The sequence below is a fragment of the Eschrichtius robustus genome, chromosome 14 (assembly GCF_028021215.1).
Source record: "Eschrichtius robustus isolate mEscRob2 chromosome 14, mEscRob2.pri, whole genome shotgun sequence".
NCBI classification, from domain to species: Eukaryota; Metazoa; Chordata; class Mammalia; order Artiodactyla; family Eschrichtiidae; genus Eschrichtius; species Eschrichtius robustus.
In genome coordinates, this window is record NC_090837.1 from 19,334,460 (window position 1) to 19,355,336 (window position 20,877).

Sequence of the window (20,877 nt, forward strand, 5' to 3'; positions counted from 1 at the left end):
GGGACACAGATTGATATGGGCGCTAATGGAGGGATGCAGAGTATTGTGGGAGGCACACAGGATGCCAATCCCAAAGCTCTAGAACATTCTGAAGCACCTTCCAGCTCTTCAAAGATTCAGTGGTTACAGCCGAATTTAGTCACCGTTGGTACTTTACTATATTCTGATTCCTTGACATTTGAACATCTGGATACATCACGTATAATCATTCTAAATTAATCAAGAATATTTTGATGATGAACCACTTCAAATACCCCTACCCCCACCATGCCAGAGAACAGAGCGCTTCCCAGATTCATCAGTAAGGACACAGTTCCACCCGCAATAGCATCAAAAAGGATAAAACGCTTAGGAATGAATTTAACAAAAGGAGTGCAAGACTTTTGCAAACTACAAAATATTACTGAAAGAAATCAGAGATCTGAATAAATGGAGAGACATTCCATGACCATGGATCAGAAGACTTAAAATTGTTAAGGTGTCAATCAGTACTCCCAAAATTAACCTTATAAATTCAACACAATCCCTGTCGAATTCCCAGCTGGCTTTTTTGGGCAGAAATTGGCAAGCTTATCGTAAAATGTATATGGAACTAAAAGGACCCAGAGTAGCCCAAAAATATCTTGAAAGAGAAGAGTAAAGTTGGAGGACTCACACTTCCTGATTTTAAAACTTAACTACAAAGCTACAAGTAATCAAGACAGTGTGGTCCTTGTACAGCAGAAACTAACACAACAGTGTAAAGTAATTATACTCTAATAAGGATGTATTAAAAAAAAAAAGACAGTGTGGTCCTGGCATAAGGATAGATATACAGATGAATAGAATAGAAATGAGAGTCCAAAAATAAACCCCTACATTTATGGTCAATTGATTTTTGACCAAAGTTCCAAAACAATTCAATGAGAAAAGACAAACTTTTATAAACTCAGCAAGTGGCCAAGAATTCATTGTAAATATGGTTGTAGATCACCACTGGGGAAGGAGCAGGAATGTTAAGTGAAGAAAAATGAAGACATCAAGGCACATGTCCTACAGTGCCATGTGGATTGCAGAATTTCCCCATGCTCCTTCTATTCTGAATCTTGGAATGGAATCAAGAGGAAACCACATTGCAAAGAGGTCTTTACCATTTACAAAAAGGAGGGTCACTTTGGGCCTGAACAGAGACTTTCCTGGCCATGTATTTTTGTGAGTTCACTGTGTTCTGGGCCATGTAGTGTTCCTGCTGACAATTAACCTCGACCGGTAGGGGTCACTTTCCCTGGGGAATTTTAGGATGGGCAATCACTTTAGTCAAAAATGGTGTTCCACTCCAAGCCCACCAGGAAGTGTCCCCGACTCCAGTCTGGTGAGAGTCCCCCGATCTTGGCCCAAATGTGGCTGTGAGGAGGAGAGACCTGGTTCCTTTACAGTGTGTTTGCAGAAGTAGTTGGGGAGGAGGCCAACCGATTCCTTCATAACTATATATTTCCCCCCAACCTGGGATTCAGTGTTTCATGGTGGTTGAAGGTGAGGCACTGGAATCACATAATTTCTGGCCCTGGATCTCCATTCTACCCCTTCCCAGCTGCTGACCTTGTATTGCCTCTCTGTGCCTTGGTCTTCTCACCTACGAAATGGGAATAATAGATACTTCATGGGGGTGGTGGGGGTAGGTTGTAAGGGATAACTGACTAATGTTTGTAAGAGTTTAGCACCAGTAGCCAGTTAGAATGCAAAAAATTATAACTATAATAAAAATAATAATTGATATTATTATTAGGGCAGGAATTCTAAGATCTTGGCTCTTATACCCTGCTTAGCTTAGGGCCAGCCAAAATCTTCATGGCAGATGCTCCGTGAAGAGCCCATCAGGTGAAATGGGCCAGTCAAGACCTCGTCACAGCATATAGGGTGTCACTGGTCCCAGATGCATGAGGAATACTAGGCTCTGGTTTTTACCAAAGTCCTGGAGATAAAAATTCACCTCAGAGGCTGAGGCAGGTAATTAGGGATGAAGACCCTAAGGTGCCATCTGGGCTCATTCAAAGCTCTCAGAAACATCTGGAAGCCTGTTTGCTATCCCAGAGTGTGCTAGCCAGAAGGTAAGGGACACGTTCAATCTGCTTGGTGAATTTAGTTATCTATAAAGGGCTTCCTTTGGGGATGACCCCCAAGGGATCCTCCTCAAGGGTTCCATAGTGCCCGTGGGGCCGCTAGTGGGCAGCTGAAGCCATTAGGAGTCCTGGATGTGCAACAGGCATCACATGTTGCTAGTTCAATGGCTCTCCTCTTCTGCCTTCTCTATACCCCAGTTCTATGTATAAATTCCTGCGGTGAAATCTGATACCAGTTACCTCAAGTGCATTCTGTGGCCTTAGAGAAGCAAGGTTGCAAGAGCCTCCATCACCCAGATCTCCCTCACTCGGGGCTCCCTCACAGCCTCCCTCACTCAGAGCTCCTTCGCCACTTGGATATTCTGAGCTTCCCTTCCTCTGAGGACTCATGGGCTAACAGCCTCCAGCTGTTCTTAATGTCAGGCCTGGAGAGGGTGGAGAGACCTCAGCCATCAGAGGGCGCAGGACTCTCCTTCAGGAATTGACCTTGTGGTTTCCTCTCACCTTGTGCTTCTTGCAAAAAGGAGTCGGGGTGGAGGGGGGGTTAACAATGGGTGCGATGAGTAGTTGGCTGAGGGGAGCAGGGAGTTTTTGTGGGGGAGGCGGAGGTCACTGGCATCTTCAGAGGTGGGATGGTGGCATCCTGAGCAACTTCCTTTCTTCCAGGATTTTCCCAAAGATCTTGGCCACCTCCAGGGCACAGCCCCAGTGGATGGTGAGCCCATAGCCTCCGTGGCCATAGTTGTGGATGACCTGGGAGAGGCAAGAGAGAAGGTCCAGGTCTGCCCTAGAAGATTCAGGAGCTTCCTGAAGTATCCTAGGTAAGCCTGGGGGTACCAGAGCTCCTCTTGGTACCACCCCCGGTGGGATGTGGGAACCCCTGGCAGGGTAGTCGGGGGAGTGTTTGGGGAGTTGGAGGTCAACACCCTAGACTCCTCTTCTGTTTAGGAGGCAGACCTGCTTTAAGCACTCAACACAGAAAAAGTAGAATCACCTGGAACTTGAGGTCTGAGATTCCCCCCACCACATCAAATTATCTGAAGTTCCCTAAATCACTTTCCTTGTTCCCATCCTGCTCCAGACAGGATGTTAATAGGTAGACTCATCTACCCACCAAAGAAAAGAAGGGGCGCTGTATGGATGGACCCTGGAGAGAGGCAAGACGCCAGGGGTTTTTTTCAAAGCTAAAACCATCAGCAGGGAGTTCAACTCTATATGTGACTCTCCCCCCAACCCCACTGCCATACACACACACACACGCACACACACACACACACACACACACACATAATGACCTCTCTACAGACAGACACACAACCCTTTATGGACACATGACACATCCACAAAACTCTTCTATACACCCCCCCCCTCCAAAGGATCAGAATAAAGGAGGAAGGGTGACCTAGATTCCTTCAGCCCAGGACAACCCCTGCCTTTTCAATAAGGCCAATTCCTACCCCATGAGAGAGGACACGAGAGGGGAACCCAGAGAGATGATGGAGCAGCCACAACGTGGACATCTGGGAAATGGCTCTGGACTCAGATTCAAACCACATCCCAGCCTTGCCCCTCACCACTGGTCTGATGTAGGCAAGTTGACTTCCACTTCTGGGAACCCCAGTTTGCTCATCTGAAGCATGGGGTGAACAGTCCCTATCCCAAAGAGCTGTAGGGGAGATTCAGTTAGGTCATTCTTGTCATGGACACAAAGTAGATGCTCAATAAAGTCCCCTTTTCCTTCTATTCGACCACAGGCTCTAGCAAATCGAGGCACTGCCCTCTATGTAAACTTGAGCAGGCCCTTTACCATCACTGAGCCTCAGTTTCCCCATTTATAGAGGAGGGGATATTAGCCACCACTGCCCCCACGTAAGTTCAGCATGACTGTTCCCCCGAAAACGCCAGAGACTTCTTAGGAGTTGGGGGATGGCATTGCTTTCCTTGCCAGGAGAGCATACCTCTGTGTTTGAAGATCCAACATGAAGCTCTTCTCTTTCTAGTCGAACCTGGGGGCGTACTGGCCGGAAGCCAGTGCATTCACTAACAATTTTTGCATCCTGGAAAGAAAAGTGTTGGTAATTCATCTCTGGATTTTTTTTTTTCTGATGCCATTTTTAGGTGATAGAGGGTTAACTTTTGGAACTTCATTACCATCACCACCACCACCACTATCATAGTCACTTTTGTTAATTACCACTAAGATCATCACCACCTTTATCGGCCACCAACATCATTACTATACTACTACCATCTCACCACCAGTTCTATCAACTATCCCATCTTTATCAGTCACCGTCCCCACCAGCCACCACCATAATATCGCCTCATTACCATCATTATCACCACTCTCAGCGTTTTCATCACCATCAACGCCAACCACTACTTCTACCCTTGTCTTCATGACCATCACTATTGTTATCACCACTAGCAGGCAATTGTGAAAACTGAGATTTCTGCAACAAATACATTTGCTCCTTGTGAAGACAGACTAAGGTGTTTAAGGGATGTCACCTCAAGAGAGAGCAACTCTTAGCCATGACCAGATAGGTTTCATCAACCCACAGCGGGACTTCCCTGTACATTGTCAAATTCTGGTATAATCCAGAGTCCCCTGTTGGAATTATTTTGCCCAGTTATCCCAGTCATGATATCTTCCCATCTTCAAGTGTCCTTATGATCATCAAGCTGCTAGGATCCTGGTCTAGGGCACTGATATCTCTCCCCACCTTACCTTCAGTGTGGGCTCCAGTCTGCAGCAGCCTTCCCAAATGGTGTTGTGGTCCTGGATATTGTTTGTCTCACTCCAGTTCCCCAGCTGGAAGATGCCTCCAAGAGTCACTGCCTGGATCCTTGATAAAAGTGGGCAGGGTCAAGGATGAAGGAAAACGAAGCCTTTGAGATAACGGGGGGAGGGTCATTGCCATGCTCAACCTTACCACCATGTTTGCCTAAATCAACTTCAACATTATCATCCCACAGGTATCAAAAACAAACTTATGGTTACCAAAGGGGAAACATAACGGGGAGTGATAAATCAGGAGCTTGGGATGAACACACACACACTACTATATATTAGATAACTAACAAGGACCTACTGTGTAGCACAGGGATGTGTAACCTATTGTGTAGCAATAGGTTATTGCAGACGAGTAACTCAATAGTCTGCAATAACCTATATAAGAAAAGAATCTAAAAAAGAATGAACATATATATATGTATAAATGAATCACTTTGCTGTATACCTGAAACTAACACAATATTGTAAATCAACTGTACTCCAAAAAAATTAAAATATTAAATAAACTTAAAAAAACATTATAATCTCTGCTAATAATACTGTCAAAAAGAATAAAATACCTAGGAATAAACCTACATAAGGAGGTAAAAGACCTGTACTCAGAAAACTATAAGACACTGATGAAAGAAATCAAAGATGACACAAACAGATGGAGAGATATACCATGTTCTTGGATTGTAAGAATCAATATTGTGAAAATGACTGTACTACCCAAAGCAATCTACAGATTCAATGCAATCCCTATCAAATTACCAATGGCATTTTTTACAGAACTAGAACAAAAAATCTTAAAATTTGTATGGAGACACAAAAGACCCCAAATTGCCAAAGCAATCTTGAGGGAAAATAATGGAGCTGGAGGAATCAGACTCCCTGACTTCAGACTATACTACAAAGCCACAGTCATCAAGACAATATGGTACTGGCACAAAAACAGAAATATAGATCAATGGAACAGGATAGAAAGCCCAGAGATAAAGCCATGCACCTATGGTCAACTAATCTCTGACAAAGGAGGCAAGGATATACAATGGAGAAAAGACAGTCTCTTCAATAAGTGGTGCTGGGAAAACTGGACAGCTACATGTAAAAGAATGAAATTAGAACACTCCCTAACACCATACACAAAAATAAACTCAAAATGGATTAGAGACCTAAATGTAAGACTGGACACTATAAAACTCTTAGAGGAAAACATAGGAAGAGCACTCTTTGACATAAATCACAGCAAGATCTTTTTTGACCCACCTCCTAGAATAATGGAAATAAAAACAAAAATAAACAAATGGGACCTCATGAAACTTAAAAGCTTTTGCTTTGAAGCAAAAGCAAACTATAAACCGCAAAGGAAACTATAAACAAGACGAAAAGACAACCCTCAGAATGGGAGAAAATATTTGCAAACAAATCAACGGACAAAGGATTAATCTCCAAAATATATAAACAGCTCATGCAGCTCAATATTAAAAAAACAACCAACCCAATCAAAAAATGGGCAGAAGACCTAAATAGACATTTCTCCAAAGAAGACATACAGATGGCCAAGAGGCACATGAAAAGCTGCTCAACATCACTAATTATTAGAGAAATGCAAATCAAAACTACAATGAGGTATCACCTCACACTGGTTAGAATGGGCATCATCAGAAAATGTACAAACAACAAATGCTGGAGAGGGTGTGGAGAAAAGGGAACCCTCTTGACTGTTGGTGGGAATGGAAATTGATACAGCCACAATGGAGAACAGCATGGAGGTTCCTTAAAAAACTAAACATAGAATTACCATATGACCCAGCAATCCTACTCCTGGGATATACCCAGAGAAAACCATAATTCAAAAAGACACATGCACCCCAATGTTCATTGCAGCACTATTGACAATAGCCAGGTCATGGAAGCAACCTAAATGCCCATCGACAGACGAATGGATAAAGAAGATGTATCACATATATACAGTGGAATATTACTCAGCCATAAAAAGTAATAAAATTGGGTCATTTGTAGAGACGTGGATGGACCTAGAGACTGTCATACAGAGTGAAGTAAGAAAGAGAAAAACAATTATCATATATTAACGCATACATGTGAAATCTGGAAAAATGCTACAGATGAACCGGTTTGCAAGGCAGAAATAGAGACACAGATATAGAGAACAAACGTATGGACACCAAGGGGGGAAAGCGGGGGTGGTGGTGGGGGGATGAACTGGGAGATTGGGATTGACATATATACACTAATGGGTATAAAATAGATAACTAAGAAGAACCTGCTGTATAAAAAAGATAAAGTTCAAAAAAAAAATCACTGCAATTGCCATTGTCATTACCATCAAACACCATCACCTCCACCATCACCATTAACACCACTGGCATCATTGTTGTCCCTTCTAATGTACAGCATAGTAATGATCGTTGACAATACTGTATTATATACTTGAAAGTTGCTAAGAGAGTAGATCTTTAATGTTCTCACCACACCCACAAAAAAACTGTAGTTATGTGAGTTGATGGATGCGTTAACTAACCTTATTGTGACAATCATTTCACAATATATACATATATCAAATCATCATGTTGTACATTTTAAATGTACACAATGTTATATGTCAATTATATCTCAATAAATCTGGGAAAAACATTGTCATCTCCATCAACAACATCATCTTCACTACTGCCTTCTTTGCTACCATTAATATATCATCACCATCAATCCCATTCACCATTTCCACCACCACCATTAGCATTGCCATTGATACCATCATCTCCGCCACACCACTAACATCGCCATTGAGGCAGTCAGCACAGTCACAACATTAACATGGCCTTTGAGACTGTCATCTCTGCCATATTAAAAGTCGTCATTGATAAGTGTCATCTTCATCAGCACCAACTGCCACCCCCAACTCCCACTCACCACCACCGTCAACACTGATCTCCTGTTCTGTAACAATACTATCTCCACTACCACCATTCCTCTATCCACAGTATTATCATCATCAACCCCATCACCACCACCATTATTGCCATTCACAACACTACTGGTGTCACTGCCATCACATCCACTACCTTTGTCTCCAGCATCACTACTACTGTCATCCCAGATTATGTTCAAGATAGAACCCAGGAGCCCAGGGGAATTCCCTGGTGGTCCAGTGGTTAGGACTCTGCACTTTCACTACCGAGGGGCTGGGTTCGATCCCTGGTCAGGGATCCCACAAGCCGCACGATGTGACAGTTAAGGCTGAGTCCTGTCTTCCCAGAGGTTTAATGGCTCAACCTCACTTAAAAGCATTGGAGGGAAAAACCTGAAAAGACTTAAGAAAGAGCCCTGGAGCAGGCAGCGGGGGCATAAAAAGAGCAGGAAGGTGCTCCCTCTTCTGCCCTACAATATCAGATTTTTACCCCGGGATGATGTACGGGGACTTATAGATGCCTCTCTCTGGGTCATGGGTGATAATGAAGTGCTTCAGCCACGGGGCATCCACCTGTTGATTGAAGACAGAGAAGTCTCATCAGAAGAGTTAAATCAGTGGGCTCCCATCGCCTGCTCCCCTCTATGACCAGATGTTCTGACAACAGTGGCAAACATTCCTTAGCCCTCCAATGACCCCTCTGTCCCAAGTCTGCACCAGACTGCTTGCTTTTGTAGGAAGAGCTGCCCTGACTGAGAGCCACCCCAGTCCCTGAAGCAGCACACATTCTCATCCACAGAAAAGCCCAACACATGTGTAAATGCACGTACACATTAGCCCACCTCGGGAACACACATACCTATGAATGCACTCCAGTACTCACATGGGCACACACATGTACACATACCCACAAATAGGCATGCCTCAGGCACATGCACACATACACAGTGAGAGGTGGTGTGGAACAATGCTTACACACCTGGGCTCTTAAACCAGGTTACCTGTTCTAATCCCAGTTCCATCACTTAACTATGATGTGAACTTGTGCAAGTTACTTAATTCCTCCGTGCCTCAGTTTCCCCATCTGTAAGATGGCGATGGTGATGTGATAGTACCCATCTCAAAGGGTTGCAGCGAGGATCAAATTAATTAACACAATGAAGTACTTGGGTCTGTGCCTGGCACTTAGTAGGCATTCCATAAATGTTTGCTCTTTTTATTATGACAGGCATATGCAGCTTCCACATATGGACAAACACACACACACACACACACACACACACACACACACACATGCTTTACTATTAAGAAGAACCCCGCCCAAGAAAGAGTATGTTTGGGAGGGTCATGTTGGTTCTTCTTGTTTCTTTAACATGCAAATTCCCTGAACACTGGGGGGTTCCTCTCACAGATGTCCCCCGATTCAGCCTCTATCTTTGGAGATGAGATAAACAGGCAGAAACAATCTTTCTGTCAACAAAAGCTCATCCCTCACCTTCAGACTCACCTTAATGATCTGCCCCCGGCCTGGCTGCAGCAGGGGATCTGGTTGCAAAGCCCCAGCCCATACCCCAGTGCAGTTGATAATCACATCCGCTCCTCCTCTTGCAACCTGGTAGCAATCAACAGGGCAGGTGGGATGGGAGGGGATGAGGACCTTAGTATCCCTTGCATCCTCCCAGCCTGCAACTCTCTACTCCCTGTGGAACAGCCAGGAGGGGACTCAATGAGGAACCCATGGACCTGCCTCCAAATTCCGCTCTGCCATTTACCTACTGTGTGATCTCAGAAATGTCCCATCACCTCCTCAAGTTTCAGATCAGATTCCTTAGCTATAAAATGGGGCTGGTAACATCTGTTCATAGTGTGCTGTGAGGCTCCAGTATGACTCTGCCTATAAAAGTGTTTGGAAAAGAATACTACGGAAGGGGGAAACGTTCTTGGAACCTTCTAGAAGAAGTCAGAAAGGACACAGAGATAGTCTTCTTCCTCCTTCTGACTCCTTTTTATTTCATTCTCTTGTCTTCTACTCTGCCACGACATCTGAGGAAGGCACATTGGAAGCCCCAGCGCCGTGCATTGTATGGGAAGCTCCACAGCTCAAGGATGTAGCTTGATGGGCACCCAAACTCCCAGCCCAGCCCCAGTGACTCCCCTCACAGGTCAGTCCTGGGTCACACTGCTGTTTTTCATGAGCCAGTGTTTGCCACACTGGGCTGTGAGCCCCTTGGGATTGAGAGCTGTGTCTAAGTCAAGTTTGTATTCCAAGTGCCCCTCAGGGCTTGACCTAGAGCAGATGCTCGTACACGTTAGTGGCTGCAAGTACAAGAGTCTTCCATGTGCCAAGCACTGTCCTGGGTACTGAGATTGAGTGAGGTCATACAGCAAAGCTCCTGGTACATAGCCAGTGCCTGCTGATGGTAGCTGCTACTATCATTATTATTGATGGTGGTGTCACTCTGGAGGTAAGTCAGGGGAGGGCCTTGACTTTGTAGGAACATCAACCCAGATGTTGGTAAGAAGCAACCAAGCATCTGGAACTTGGGGGTGTGGTACAGCTGATATTGAGAAGAGGCAGCCAGCTCTCTGGCCCTAAAACTCACTGAGGCTCAGATATAGATATAGCCCCTAATGGCCACCATGATCCCACTGTCCCTTTGCTTCTGACACCAACATCAAGGCAGAATGCCTGAGTCCTTCTGGGATTAAAAATAGACCTAGAATCTGGGACAGGCCTCAAAGGGATGCTAGGAGCCTGAGAAGGGGCCCCCCAACCCTGCAACAGGAAGCAAAGGCCTCCCCTCTTCTCCTCTCTCCCACATCCAGCCCCTTCCAGCCCAGCAGCTCACCTCCTCAAAAGACTCCACCTTCCTTAGGAGGAATTTCACTCCTCTCTCAGTTAACCTGGGATGATCAAACACATAAAAAAATCCAGTATTCAGTTCTCTGTCCCATCCCTCCAAGAGGATGGCGTGGGGGACATTTCCCAAAGAACCTTTTGTGGATGTTAGTCCCACAGGATGCTCCTTGAGAATATGGCTGTGTAGTCCAGTTCATGAGCACCTTGATGGACTAGTGGTCCACGAAATGTCCCTTAGGAAACCTAAGATGGTCCAAGCCCCACGTTGGGCAGATGGAGATGGGAGAAGGGCCTTGCTGAAAGTCATACAGTGAGTCTATGATGGGATTAGGACTCAAACCCAGGCCTCTTACTACCACCACCCTGCTTTGTATTATCAAAGGGAATGAGATGCGGGGTGGAGGAGGGGCAGGGTTGGGCCAAAGCCGAATTGCTTCTTTATCTGAAGCAGAGCATGAGGAAGGAGGTGGGCTGGGGATACCCACACCTCCCTAAATTTCACAGAGAAAAAATGTATGTCACTATTAGAAATATAGTAGAAACATTAAAAGAATAGGAAGTAAACCATATGCAAGCTAAAGCATAATATCAGGATTATTTTATCCACATGGTTTCCTCAAGATAGAAAAACTGGGAGCATTCTTTCCTGGAAGGGGCTGGATAAGAGTCATAAGTGTCCCAAGGTTAGGAGACATAACCATGTTTTAATACAATGGTTTCCAAACCTGGCTGATAATTACAATGACTTAGGGAACTTCTTACAATACAAATTTCTGAGCCCCACTCCAGAGAATCTGATTCAGTAGATACAAAGTGAGGTCCTGAAATCTATATTTTTAAAAACCTCCCCAAGTCATTTGATAAAAGCCACCATCCATTCCAATTTTTTAAAAATCTTAATAAAATAATAATATATAGGAAATATATGGAATCTTCCTTAATATGAATGTATGTGAATATGAATACAAATTGTATCTCTCAAGCTAATGTTTGCTAATTTAGAACACTACAAGATTCCTATCAACATAAGGAACGCCCTTAGCACAGGGACATCCTCTATCATCTGTATTAGTTAGTGTTATTCTAGAGGTACTGGCCACAGCAATTAGACAAGAAAAAAAAATGAGGTATAAAAATAAAAACCAGACTTCCCTGGTGGCACAGTGGTTAAGAATCCTCCTGCCAATGCAGGGGACACGGGTTCGAGCCCTGGTCTGGGAAGATCCCAAATGCTGCAGAACAACTAAGCCCGTGTGCCACCACTACTGAGCCTGCACTCTAGAGCCTGTGAGCCACAACTACTGAGCCTGCATGCCACAGCTACTGAAGCCTACGCGCCTAGAGTCCGTGCTCTGCAACAAGAGAAGCCGCCGCAATGAGAAGCCTGTGCAACGCAATGAAGAGTAGCTCCTGCTCACCGCAGCTAGAGAAAGCCCGCGCGGAGCAACAGAGACCCAATGCAGCCAATAAATAAATTAATTAATGAAAATTTTAAAAATTAAAAAAAAAAACAACTTATGTTTTGTAGATGATGTAAATATATCTGGAAAACTTAAGAGAATCTATTTAAAGCTATTACACAGCCATCACAGATTTTAGTAAGGCTGATAATAAATACTGTATCACATGTAAAAAGCTTCCCAGGTGGTTCCAACAAGGTGTGGAAGCCACTGTCTTAGTGCACAGAGGTGGTCAGAAACAAGGATAGCTCCCACCAAACCTAAAGGTTTTCATCAACATTTGGGGTTGGTCAGTACAAAGACAAATCCCATGAACAATCATCCACTACAACCCTGGTCCCTGAGAGGTGCTTTCCTCAAAGTGAAGCTGAAAATCTCACCTTTCAGTCAGCCACTGCAGATACTTCCTCCCCTCCAGAATCAGGCTTGTGTTGAACCAGCCATAGCTAGAGTCACAGGAGGCAAAAGGTGGGAATAAAGGATCAGAATCACAGCTATATTTGAAGGCTATCATATGGAGGTGGGAGCTGTCACATTCTTTGGGCCCCCAAAGGGTAGAGCAAGGACCACTGGGTGACATTCAAGGAGGAAGTGGTTTTCAGCTCGAAGCAAGGGAATATTTTCTATCAGACAAAGCCATTCCTGACATTGGGGTGTGCAAGTGGAGATTAATGTGCATCTGTAGAGAGGGTTTAGACATGGGGTGAGGTGAAGAGAGGGCCAGAGAGGCATCAGGTTATAGCGAAAAGAATAGAGGGGTTTGGACTGGGTTGGAATCCCATTCTGGCCACTTGGCTGTGTGACCTGGGGAAGTGACTTGGCCTCTCTGAAGCTCAGTTTCCTCATCTACAAAATAAGATAGTGTTATGGAACTTCTGGGCTTGAGATCTATGATTCCGTATCCCCTACCTCCCTAGTCTAAGGTGCAGTTTGGGTGGGTGGGCTCTCTGAAAGAGCTGGACAGAGCACTGGGAGACCAGAGTATGGGGCTCTAGACCAGGGATGGAACAGGAAATTTGGTGCCTCCATCTTTTGGACAAGTCTATCTGAACTGTGGGGCCTCAGCTCCTTCACCCATGGCAGTAACCTTACCTGTAATCGGGAAACATATCCAGCTCTCTCGGAGTCAGCTTCCGAAATCCCAGAACTACATCCTTCCAGTAAGGGTCCTTTAGAAGAAGAGAAGGTAGCACAGGGATAAATGAACATCAATAAGAATGATAATAACAAAAACTCATATAATGTTTTCTGTGTGTAAGGCGCTGTTCCACGCATTTTACTCATACCAATCCAATAATCTTTACAACAACCCACTGAGGTAGATACTATTTTTAGTTCCATTTTGCAGATGGGCCCATTGAGTCTCAGAGAGGTTAAGTAACTTGTCTAAGGTCACACAGCTAATAAATGGTGGAGCTGAGATTCGAACCCACACAGTTTGGCTTCAGAGTCCATGTTCTTAACCATGATGCTATATGAAGGGTAAGAATAAGGCTGAGGATGAGTGATAGGGTAAGGGTCATAAATAGGGGAGAAAAAAAGGGGCGACAGTGAAGGTCACCAAAGGATGAGAGTGGGAGGTAGCAGAGTGGAGGGTCAGACAACCTGGGGGTAGATTTTGGCCTCATCACTGACCACTTTGAATTCTCTGAGACTCAGTTTTCTTATCTGTATAATGGAGTTAATAATCACTCTTGGAAGGTAACAGATAATGAAAGTAACGCCCTTAGCACAGTGCTAGACATTGAATAAACCTGGGAGAACTGGCATGGGATTCTGGGCACCCAGCCAGACCACCCCTTCCAAACAACCATGGCTTTGCCTTTCATTCGAGCTGGGTTCAAATTCGAGCTCTGCCACTTAAAGCTTTGTGAGCTCAAGTAAGTTACCCCACTTCTCGGAGCCTCTAGTTTCTCATCTGCAAAAGGAGGACAATGATAGCACTTACTTCCTGGTTATGATGAAAATTTAATGAGTCATTAGTTATAAAGTGGTTAGGACAGGGCCTGGCACATAGTAAGTACTTCAGAAGTCTGTGCCAGGGTGAGTGTTTTAGTCCATCTTAATGGAAAGTCCTGGAACCTCCAGGGGAGCAGGAAACCTTTTGGCTTCAGCGTCAACTGCCTCCCACTCCAGGATGTGTCTGTATTTCACCCATACCACTCAAGAAGGGCTAGTTTCCCTGGTTCATCAGAAGCTTCTTTGGTCTCTGCCAATTTAATAACAAAGTTGAAAATGAAAATGATTTTGAAAGCAAAAATAGAAATTAAAGTAAACCTGTTTTGAACACAGGAGTCTTTGGCTAAGAGGCTCAAAGTACCACCTCCCCCAACCCCCTGCCACACCCTGGTCTCTGATCAAGGCTCTGCCCTTTGGTTTATGGTCAAGGACTCCTCACTCACCGGAACGGCTTCATGGAAGAGGTTGTAGCCTGAGACTGGGGCCAGGCCCATGTCTGCCGCGTTGGGAGAACCGAGGTGGCTCAGGAGATAGTTGAAGGTCTGCTGGTTCCAGTGCCTAGAAGGATCCCCCAGATCTCAGTCACCTAATACCTTGAGATGGACAAGAAAGCTCCAAGGGTTGGCTTGCATGGGGCTGTGATCAGGTTGGTGGGATGTGTCCAAATCCAGAAATCCACCACGTTCACTCTGCAGTGCCCCAGATGCTACGGTCTTCCCCCTCCCCAAGCTTTCTAATATTTTCCCATTAAAGAGAAGAGGGGTAACAAAGGATACTCCATCAACATAGAGGACAGTCTTGTGGTTGCCAAGGGGGAGGGGGTTGGTTGGGGGAGGGATGGAGTGGAAGGCTGGGGTGAGCAGATGTAAGCTATTGTATACAGAATGGATAAACAGCAAGGTCCTACTGTACAGCACAGGGAACTATATTCAATATCCTATGATAAACCATAATGGAAAAGAATATAAAAAAAGAGTGTGTATATATATGTATAACTGAATCACTTCGCTGTACAGCAGAAATTAACACAACATTGTAAATCAACTAGACTTCAAATAAAAAAAAAAAAAAAAAGACGCCCCATCATAACTGTTTGGAGCCTACCTCTGGCTTGGGATCATGTAGCTGCGAGTTTAAATGAAAGCTTTGACTGCTTTGGGGACTGTGCGCCCCGTGGTTCAGGCTCACTCTGGGAACCCCCCCCCCACTGTAAACGCCAGTGGCAGGCATCACTTACTGCTTCTGAACACTTTCTCTCCCCTCCCAGGGCAGACAGCTCAACAACATTTCCTAGACTCGCTTGCAGATAGGTGTGACCACGTGGCTGCGTTCTTGCCAACGGACCCTAACGTCTCCTCCCAGGTGGTCCTCATGCTGCGCTCCTTCTACAGGCACTGGCCCGTGGCAACATCGGAAGCCACAGGGAGGACGGCAGAGCCATGAGATGGAAGGAGCCCGGGCCCCTGAATTGCCACCTACTGATCAGGAATACTGGTTTTGGAATTTATGGGCATGAGAATGAAACTTCAGTTTGAGCCGTTATTCATTGGAGGGTTCCTCTGTTGAAGCAGCTGGTGGTTTCTAAACTGACACAATGACCTCTGCCACTTTGCTAAACTTGAACATCCATCCACCCACTTAGAGGCATTCCTGATGGACAGATGCATTCAGCATCCCCAGCCACCCGGTTTAGGTGAGGGATGGAGACAAAGCCTCCATCTGTCTGGCACACATGGCTTCTCAGCCTTTCGGCCACAATCAAGTATAGCATCTGTCTGGCCCACAGCAGGGACTTAATATTTATGCGTACTGTCTTTATAGCATGTCAGGCCAGAGCCTCCACAAAGGGTTGTAACTGGTGACGGGAACCCTGAGAGGGAACGTCCTCTCTGCAGACTCAGCCCCTCTGGCCCCAGGCCACCCTCCAGGACCCTCACTCACGCCTCCTGTGGGTTGCTGGGCTCGGAGAGGTAGGGCTGCCAGAGGCCGGCAGCCACATCAGTGTTGGTGAGTGGGGTGAAGCGTTCTGCGTAGACCTTCACATCCAGCGACTGCAGGACCGAGTGGTAGCGCTCATGGATGCAGAGGGCAGTGGACAGCCCGATGACGCCCGCTCCGATCACTACCACGCGCATCGTGCCAGCCTGCGGGAAGTCAGGGTTGAGGCATGCCACCACCACCATCGCTACCATCCACTGACGGCTTAGAAGATGCCAGACACCGCCCAGCCCTTTTATACTTGATTCCCTCAGTGGCCCTTACACGTAGGAAAATTGAGGCACAGAGAGGCAAAGCAACTTGCCTAAGTTCACACAACCAGTAAGGGATGCAGCTTTCTCTGGAGACTCTCCTCGAATACCCTGTCCCCAGACTGGGAAAACAAAAAGGGCCCAGCAGAGTGCCTGGCCAGCTGTAGTCTGGTTAGTCTAGTGGTTAGGACAATGGGCTTCAAATCTCAGATCTCAGCTCTGCTCCCTGCTGGCCATGACTTTGGCCAAGATGCTTCTCAAGCCTCAAATTCTTTTTCTGGAAAATGAGAAAAATAACTCATGCCTCGGAGAGTAGATGGGAGTTTTCACAAGATGGCAAATGTAAAAAGCTTAACACAGTGTCTAGTGCAGAAGAAGTGACTTCCTGACATTTGCGGAGCACCTACTGTGTGCCAGCCCCTGCACTAAGCGCTTCCCAAGCGTCATTTCATCTAAGTCTCCCACATTCTTAGAAAGTAGGGGCTGGTGCTATTGGCCCCATTCTACAGATGAGGAAACAAAGGCTCAAAGAGGTGGAGTAACTTACCTGAAGTCACACAGCCAGTAAATGGTGCTGCCAGGATTTAATTTTAATTCAAGTAAACTTGATACACACTGCACACATAGTGTGTGCTAAGCTGGCAGCTAGTGGATGCAGCTGTGAGCAAGTCAGATGCAATGTCTGGCCTCAGAACTCAGATCTTCAGCACATCCCCTCCAGGCCTGCCTTGGGGTGCTTGGCTGGCTGGGTCCTCAGAAGTTTAGAAGACCTACCAGCTTTTGACCTTGAAGCTGCTTGGGCCTGCACAGCAGGGAAATATTTTGCAGGCTCCTGCTAAGGCAGAACAAGGGGACTTTTTGTGCCCGGAAGGGCCAAATTCAACTTTCCCTCCTCTCTGCTCACAGCTCTCCTCCCACAGACCTCGCCTCCTGGCAACTGCGGGCCGTGGCCCTGAACGGCAGGACATTCTCAATATGGCCTAGTTTTGTAAAGGGGAAAATGGCTCCAGCCCACAAGAACTGGACTCTGTTGGGGTTTCAGCAGCCAAGTTGGAGATAAAACCAAAAAACGGAAAAGCCTCGTTCCTCTGGGTGATTCTGCTTCCAGACTCGAGCCTGGGCTTAGTTGCAGGGGGACCCTCTCAGGGACCCCTCGCCTCCTCCCCCATCCTTTGCCTCAGGAGATGCAATCTCCTCAGCTGTGAAATAGGGTTAACCCCATCTCATGGGGTCAGCCTGAAGATTAAATGACTAGCCTGGTCAAAGTTCCTGGTACAGGACCTGGCCTCAGTCTGTGGTGGCCTCCTTCTGTCCCCTAGCACCTTGAAAATAACAATGCGAAAAACACTGGCTGTAGAGGAGGGGAGAGGCAGGAGGGAGAGTCAGACCTGGCTTCACTACCGGCTTGCTGTGTGACCTTGGCCAAGTTACTTCCCCTCTCTGGGCTTTCTGTCTCTGCATATCCTCTGGAGATTTGACCACTTTTGACATTGACAGTAAGAAGGCAGGACTAGAGGGTTTTCCTGTATTTTCCAAATCCCCCATAATGAACCCAGGAGGCGGTGTGGCTTGGAGAGGTGTCAGTAACAGCCCAGGCTGGGGGTTAGACAGCCTGGCTCTGGCACACACCAGCTGTGTGACCCTGGGTAAGTCACTTCACTTGACTGAGCGAGAGGTTTCCGAACAGGGAGAAAGAGACTTCAGACCGAAGCCATCACATGGCACGTCTCCAATAACAAGGCTGTGGCAAAGCCTCTGGTTAGAAATGGTGGCACATGCCCAAGAGAAGATCATGAGGGGGGGACCCAGAGCAACTTCTGGAACCAACTGGCCAAGACAAAGAAGGACAGGTAACAGCATAGGGCTCAGTTTCTCCAATGTCTAAAATCCTAAAGATAAGCAAGATGGCATCGTGCAGAAGGGGAAACTGAGGTTCACAGAAGGGGAGCCACTCAGTCAAAGTCACATGTTTGTGATCAAAAAATTTGTACAGTCTTGGGGTATAAAAGTCTCTGTGAAAGAAAAGACCTGGCAGTGGGGAGATTACAATAGCAGCTGCTAGCTTTTCGACTTCTAGTATGTGTTACTCATTGTGCTAAGAACTTGACATGTGGGACTTCCCTGGCAGCGCAGTGGTTAGGAATCTGCCTGCCAATGCAGGGTACATGGGTTTGAGCCCTGGTTTGGGAAGATCCCACATGCCACGGAGCAACTAAGCCCGTGAGCCACAACTACTGAGCCTGCGTGCCACAACTACTGAAGCCCTCGTGCCTAGAGCCAGCCCGTGCTCCACAACAAGAGAAGCCACCACAATGGGAAGCCCGTACACCACAACAAAGAGTAGCCCCCGCTCGCTGCAACTAGAGAAAGCCCGCGTGCAGCAATGAAGACCCAACGCAGCCAAGAATAAATAAATAAATAAATAAAAATAAATTGACATGCATTATCTACTTTAATCTTCTAACAACCCTCAGCATTGTCCTTATGCCCATTTTACAGATGAAACAACTGAGGCTTAGGCACCAGCTGGTGAGAAGCAGAGCCCAGGCCGGCCTGACTCTCAAGGCTGTGTGCTTACACCCCGTGCTAATCCCACGATTTGAAAAACCATCAGGTCAAGCAGGCAAAGAAAAACAGCCAAGGCTTCCGAGTCCTGCGTTGAAAAAAAAACACGAAATACAACGAGTACAGGAATTTTATTGTGTTGGTGATAGGCATAGAATTGAAAAGGGAAAATGTGTGTCCTAAGTCAATTATCTTAGTTAAATAAATGAATCAGATTTGATACTGATTGTAGCAACCACGTGTGTGTGCATGCATTTAAGTGGAATATGAATGCATAAGGTTCTTATCAGAATTGGCAGCCAGACTGTAGGATCTGACAGGCCCAGCCTCGGGTGAAATCATTCATGCATGTGGGTAATGAACTCCTGGACTCGTCTGCACACAGCTCTGTTATCGTTCAACCATTTTCTTGTTGTTGCTGACGTTTTTATTAGTGTTGCAGTTTTCTGCTTTATGCCATTACTTCAAACAAGCGTGCTTGGAGTGTGCATTCAGGAAGATGCAAACAGCTGGGGTTATTACGTGTGTGTGTGTGTGTGTGTGTAATTGTAATGTCTATGTATTTGTGGAGTAGGAAGGGAATTTTAGCCGTCTGCCACTTGCCAGACACATGTAGATGCAGTACAGATATCCTCTTACTTTATCCTCTCGACTGCTCTAAGAAGTTCTATAGACGCAGGACTGAGGTTCAGGGAGGAAGTCACTCCCCCAAAGTCACACAGCCAGTGTGGGACAGCATTCAGATCTGGACCCAGTTCTATCTGAGCTTTTCTGTGCTGCGCCATAGAGCTCTTTAGGCGGCCGGCAAGAAATTGGTGGCCGGCAAGAAATTGGCAGCTGACACCTTCTGCTTACTTTTCAGTCTTGTATTTGTTTGCTTATAACTTGCCTTGTCCCTAGAATGAACCTTGAAGCAGCTCATGCCTTTGATGGCTACATGTGCAAAAAATAGGGAAGACTTGCTTTTTAAAAAAAAATCAACAAGTCACGGGTGAGGTATTTGAATGAATATAATCAGCTCCATGTGGCTAACTCTTATGAAGCTTCAGAGTTTATCTTTAAAATGGAACAGATTCTGTAAACGCTGGAAAACCAGGCTACCAGCTCCCAGACCCCCAAATAATAATAATGGCCATTTATTGAGTACCTGCTATGTGCCCAGTTCTGTGCTAAGCCCCTTATAGTCATCACCTCTTTTTATACTCAGATTAACCCTGGAAGAGGTGAGTTATGACCCTTATCTTCCAGATGAGGAAACTGAGGCTTGGAGAGGTGAAGGCACTTACCTGTGGTCCCTGCAAGGTTGTCACCTGCGTCAGGCTCTAACGTGGACCTTCTCTGTCGACACTGGGAGGACACTCAGATCTGCTGCGCCACCACCCCTGCCCCCGCTCACCTGGCGTGCCAAATTTCTGGAGAAAAGAGGCAGCTGCTATGGGTGCAGGGTCCTATCTCCTAAAGGGAGGCTCCTGAGGCTGGGGCGTCCTGTCCTCAGCTGGGACTGGAGCTCAGGGTCAAAGTCTGAAGTTACGGACAGGGCACAGCAAGGGGTGGGGCTGGACACCACGCTGCTCTCAGGGGCTGGACCTGGGCCAGGCTGGGAGACCTCACCTCCCCTCGCTCCGGTCCCTGAAAAGTTGCCTGACTTTTCTGGCTGATCCTAAGTCCCTGTGGACAGGCCTTTGGGGAGGGAGGGAGGATGGATGGGGGTTCTTGGAGGGCTGATGGGCACAAGGAGGTTTGTCTCCCGGGCCAGCTGGAGACGATCCTCTTTCTTCCCTCTTCCTGCTGCCACCCTGGGGGAGGGGAGGGTGGCTCCCTGAGCCACTGTGAGTCTGCACAGTGGGGATGGTCAAACTGGCAGCCCCTGAGGTGAGGCCAGAGGTATAGGACAGGGGCTCCTAGGGCCAGCCAGCCAGCCAGCCTAATGCCATTCTGGGATGCTGGGTGGATGAGGCCAAGGAGAGATTCAAGGCG

At 46.4% G+C, this 20,877-nt stretch overlaps 1 protein-coding gene across 1 annotated transcript; it reads right to left on the bottom strand.

Moving 5' to 3' along the window:
* Nucleotides 1-134: 134 nt before the first annotated feature.
* On the bottom strand, nt 135-20,406 carry DAO (D-amino acid oxidase). The gene is made up of 11 exons (XM_068563596.1): nt 20,187-20,406; nt 16,028-16,230; nt 14,530-14,644; nt 13,220-13,296; nt 12,508-12,573; nt 10,657-10,711; nt 9,315-9,419; nt 8,298-8,380; nt 4,831-4,948; nt 4,058-4,156; nt 135-2,852 (listed from the first exon to the last, which is right to left on the bottom strand). The coding sequence occupies exons 2-11, from the start codon at nt 16,219-16,221 to the stop codon at nt 2,721-2,723; spliced, it is 1,044 nt and encodes a 347-aa protein (XP_068419697.1). The 5' UTR covers nt 16,222-16,230; nt 20,187-20,406; the 3' UTR covers nt 135-2,720.
* Between the last annotated feature and the right edge of the window lie 471 nt (nt 20,407-20,877).

Coding starts and splice junctions, on each gene's coding strand:
- DAO (XM_068563596.1), bottom strand. CDS start 16,221: ATGCGCGTGGTAGTGATCGGAGCGGGCGTCATCGGGCTGTCCACTGCC. Junction 13,297..14,529: donor TCTTCCATGAAGCCGTTCCG/GTGAGTGAGGAG, acceptor CTTCTTCTAAAG/GACCCTTACTGGAAGGATGT. Junction 10,712..12,507: donor CTGCAGTGGCTGACTGAAAG/GTGAGATTTTCA, acceptor TGATCATCCCAG/GTTAACTGAGAGAGGAGTGA.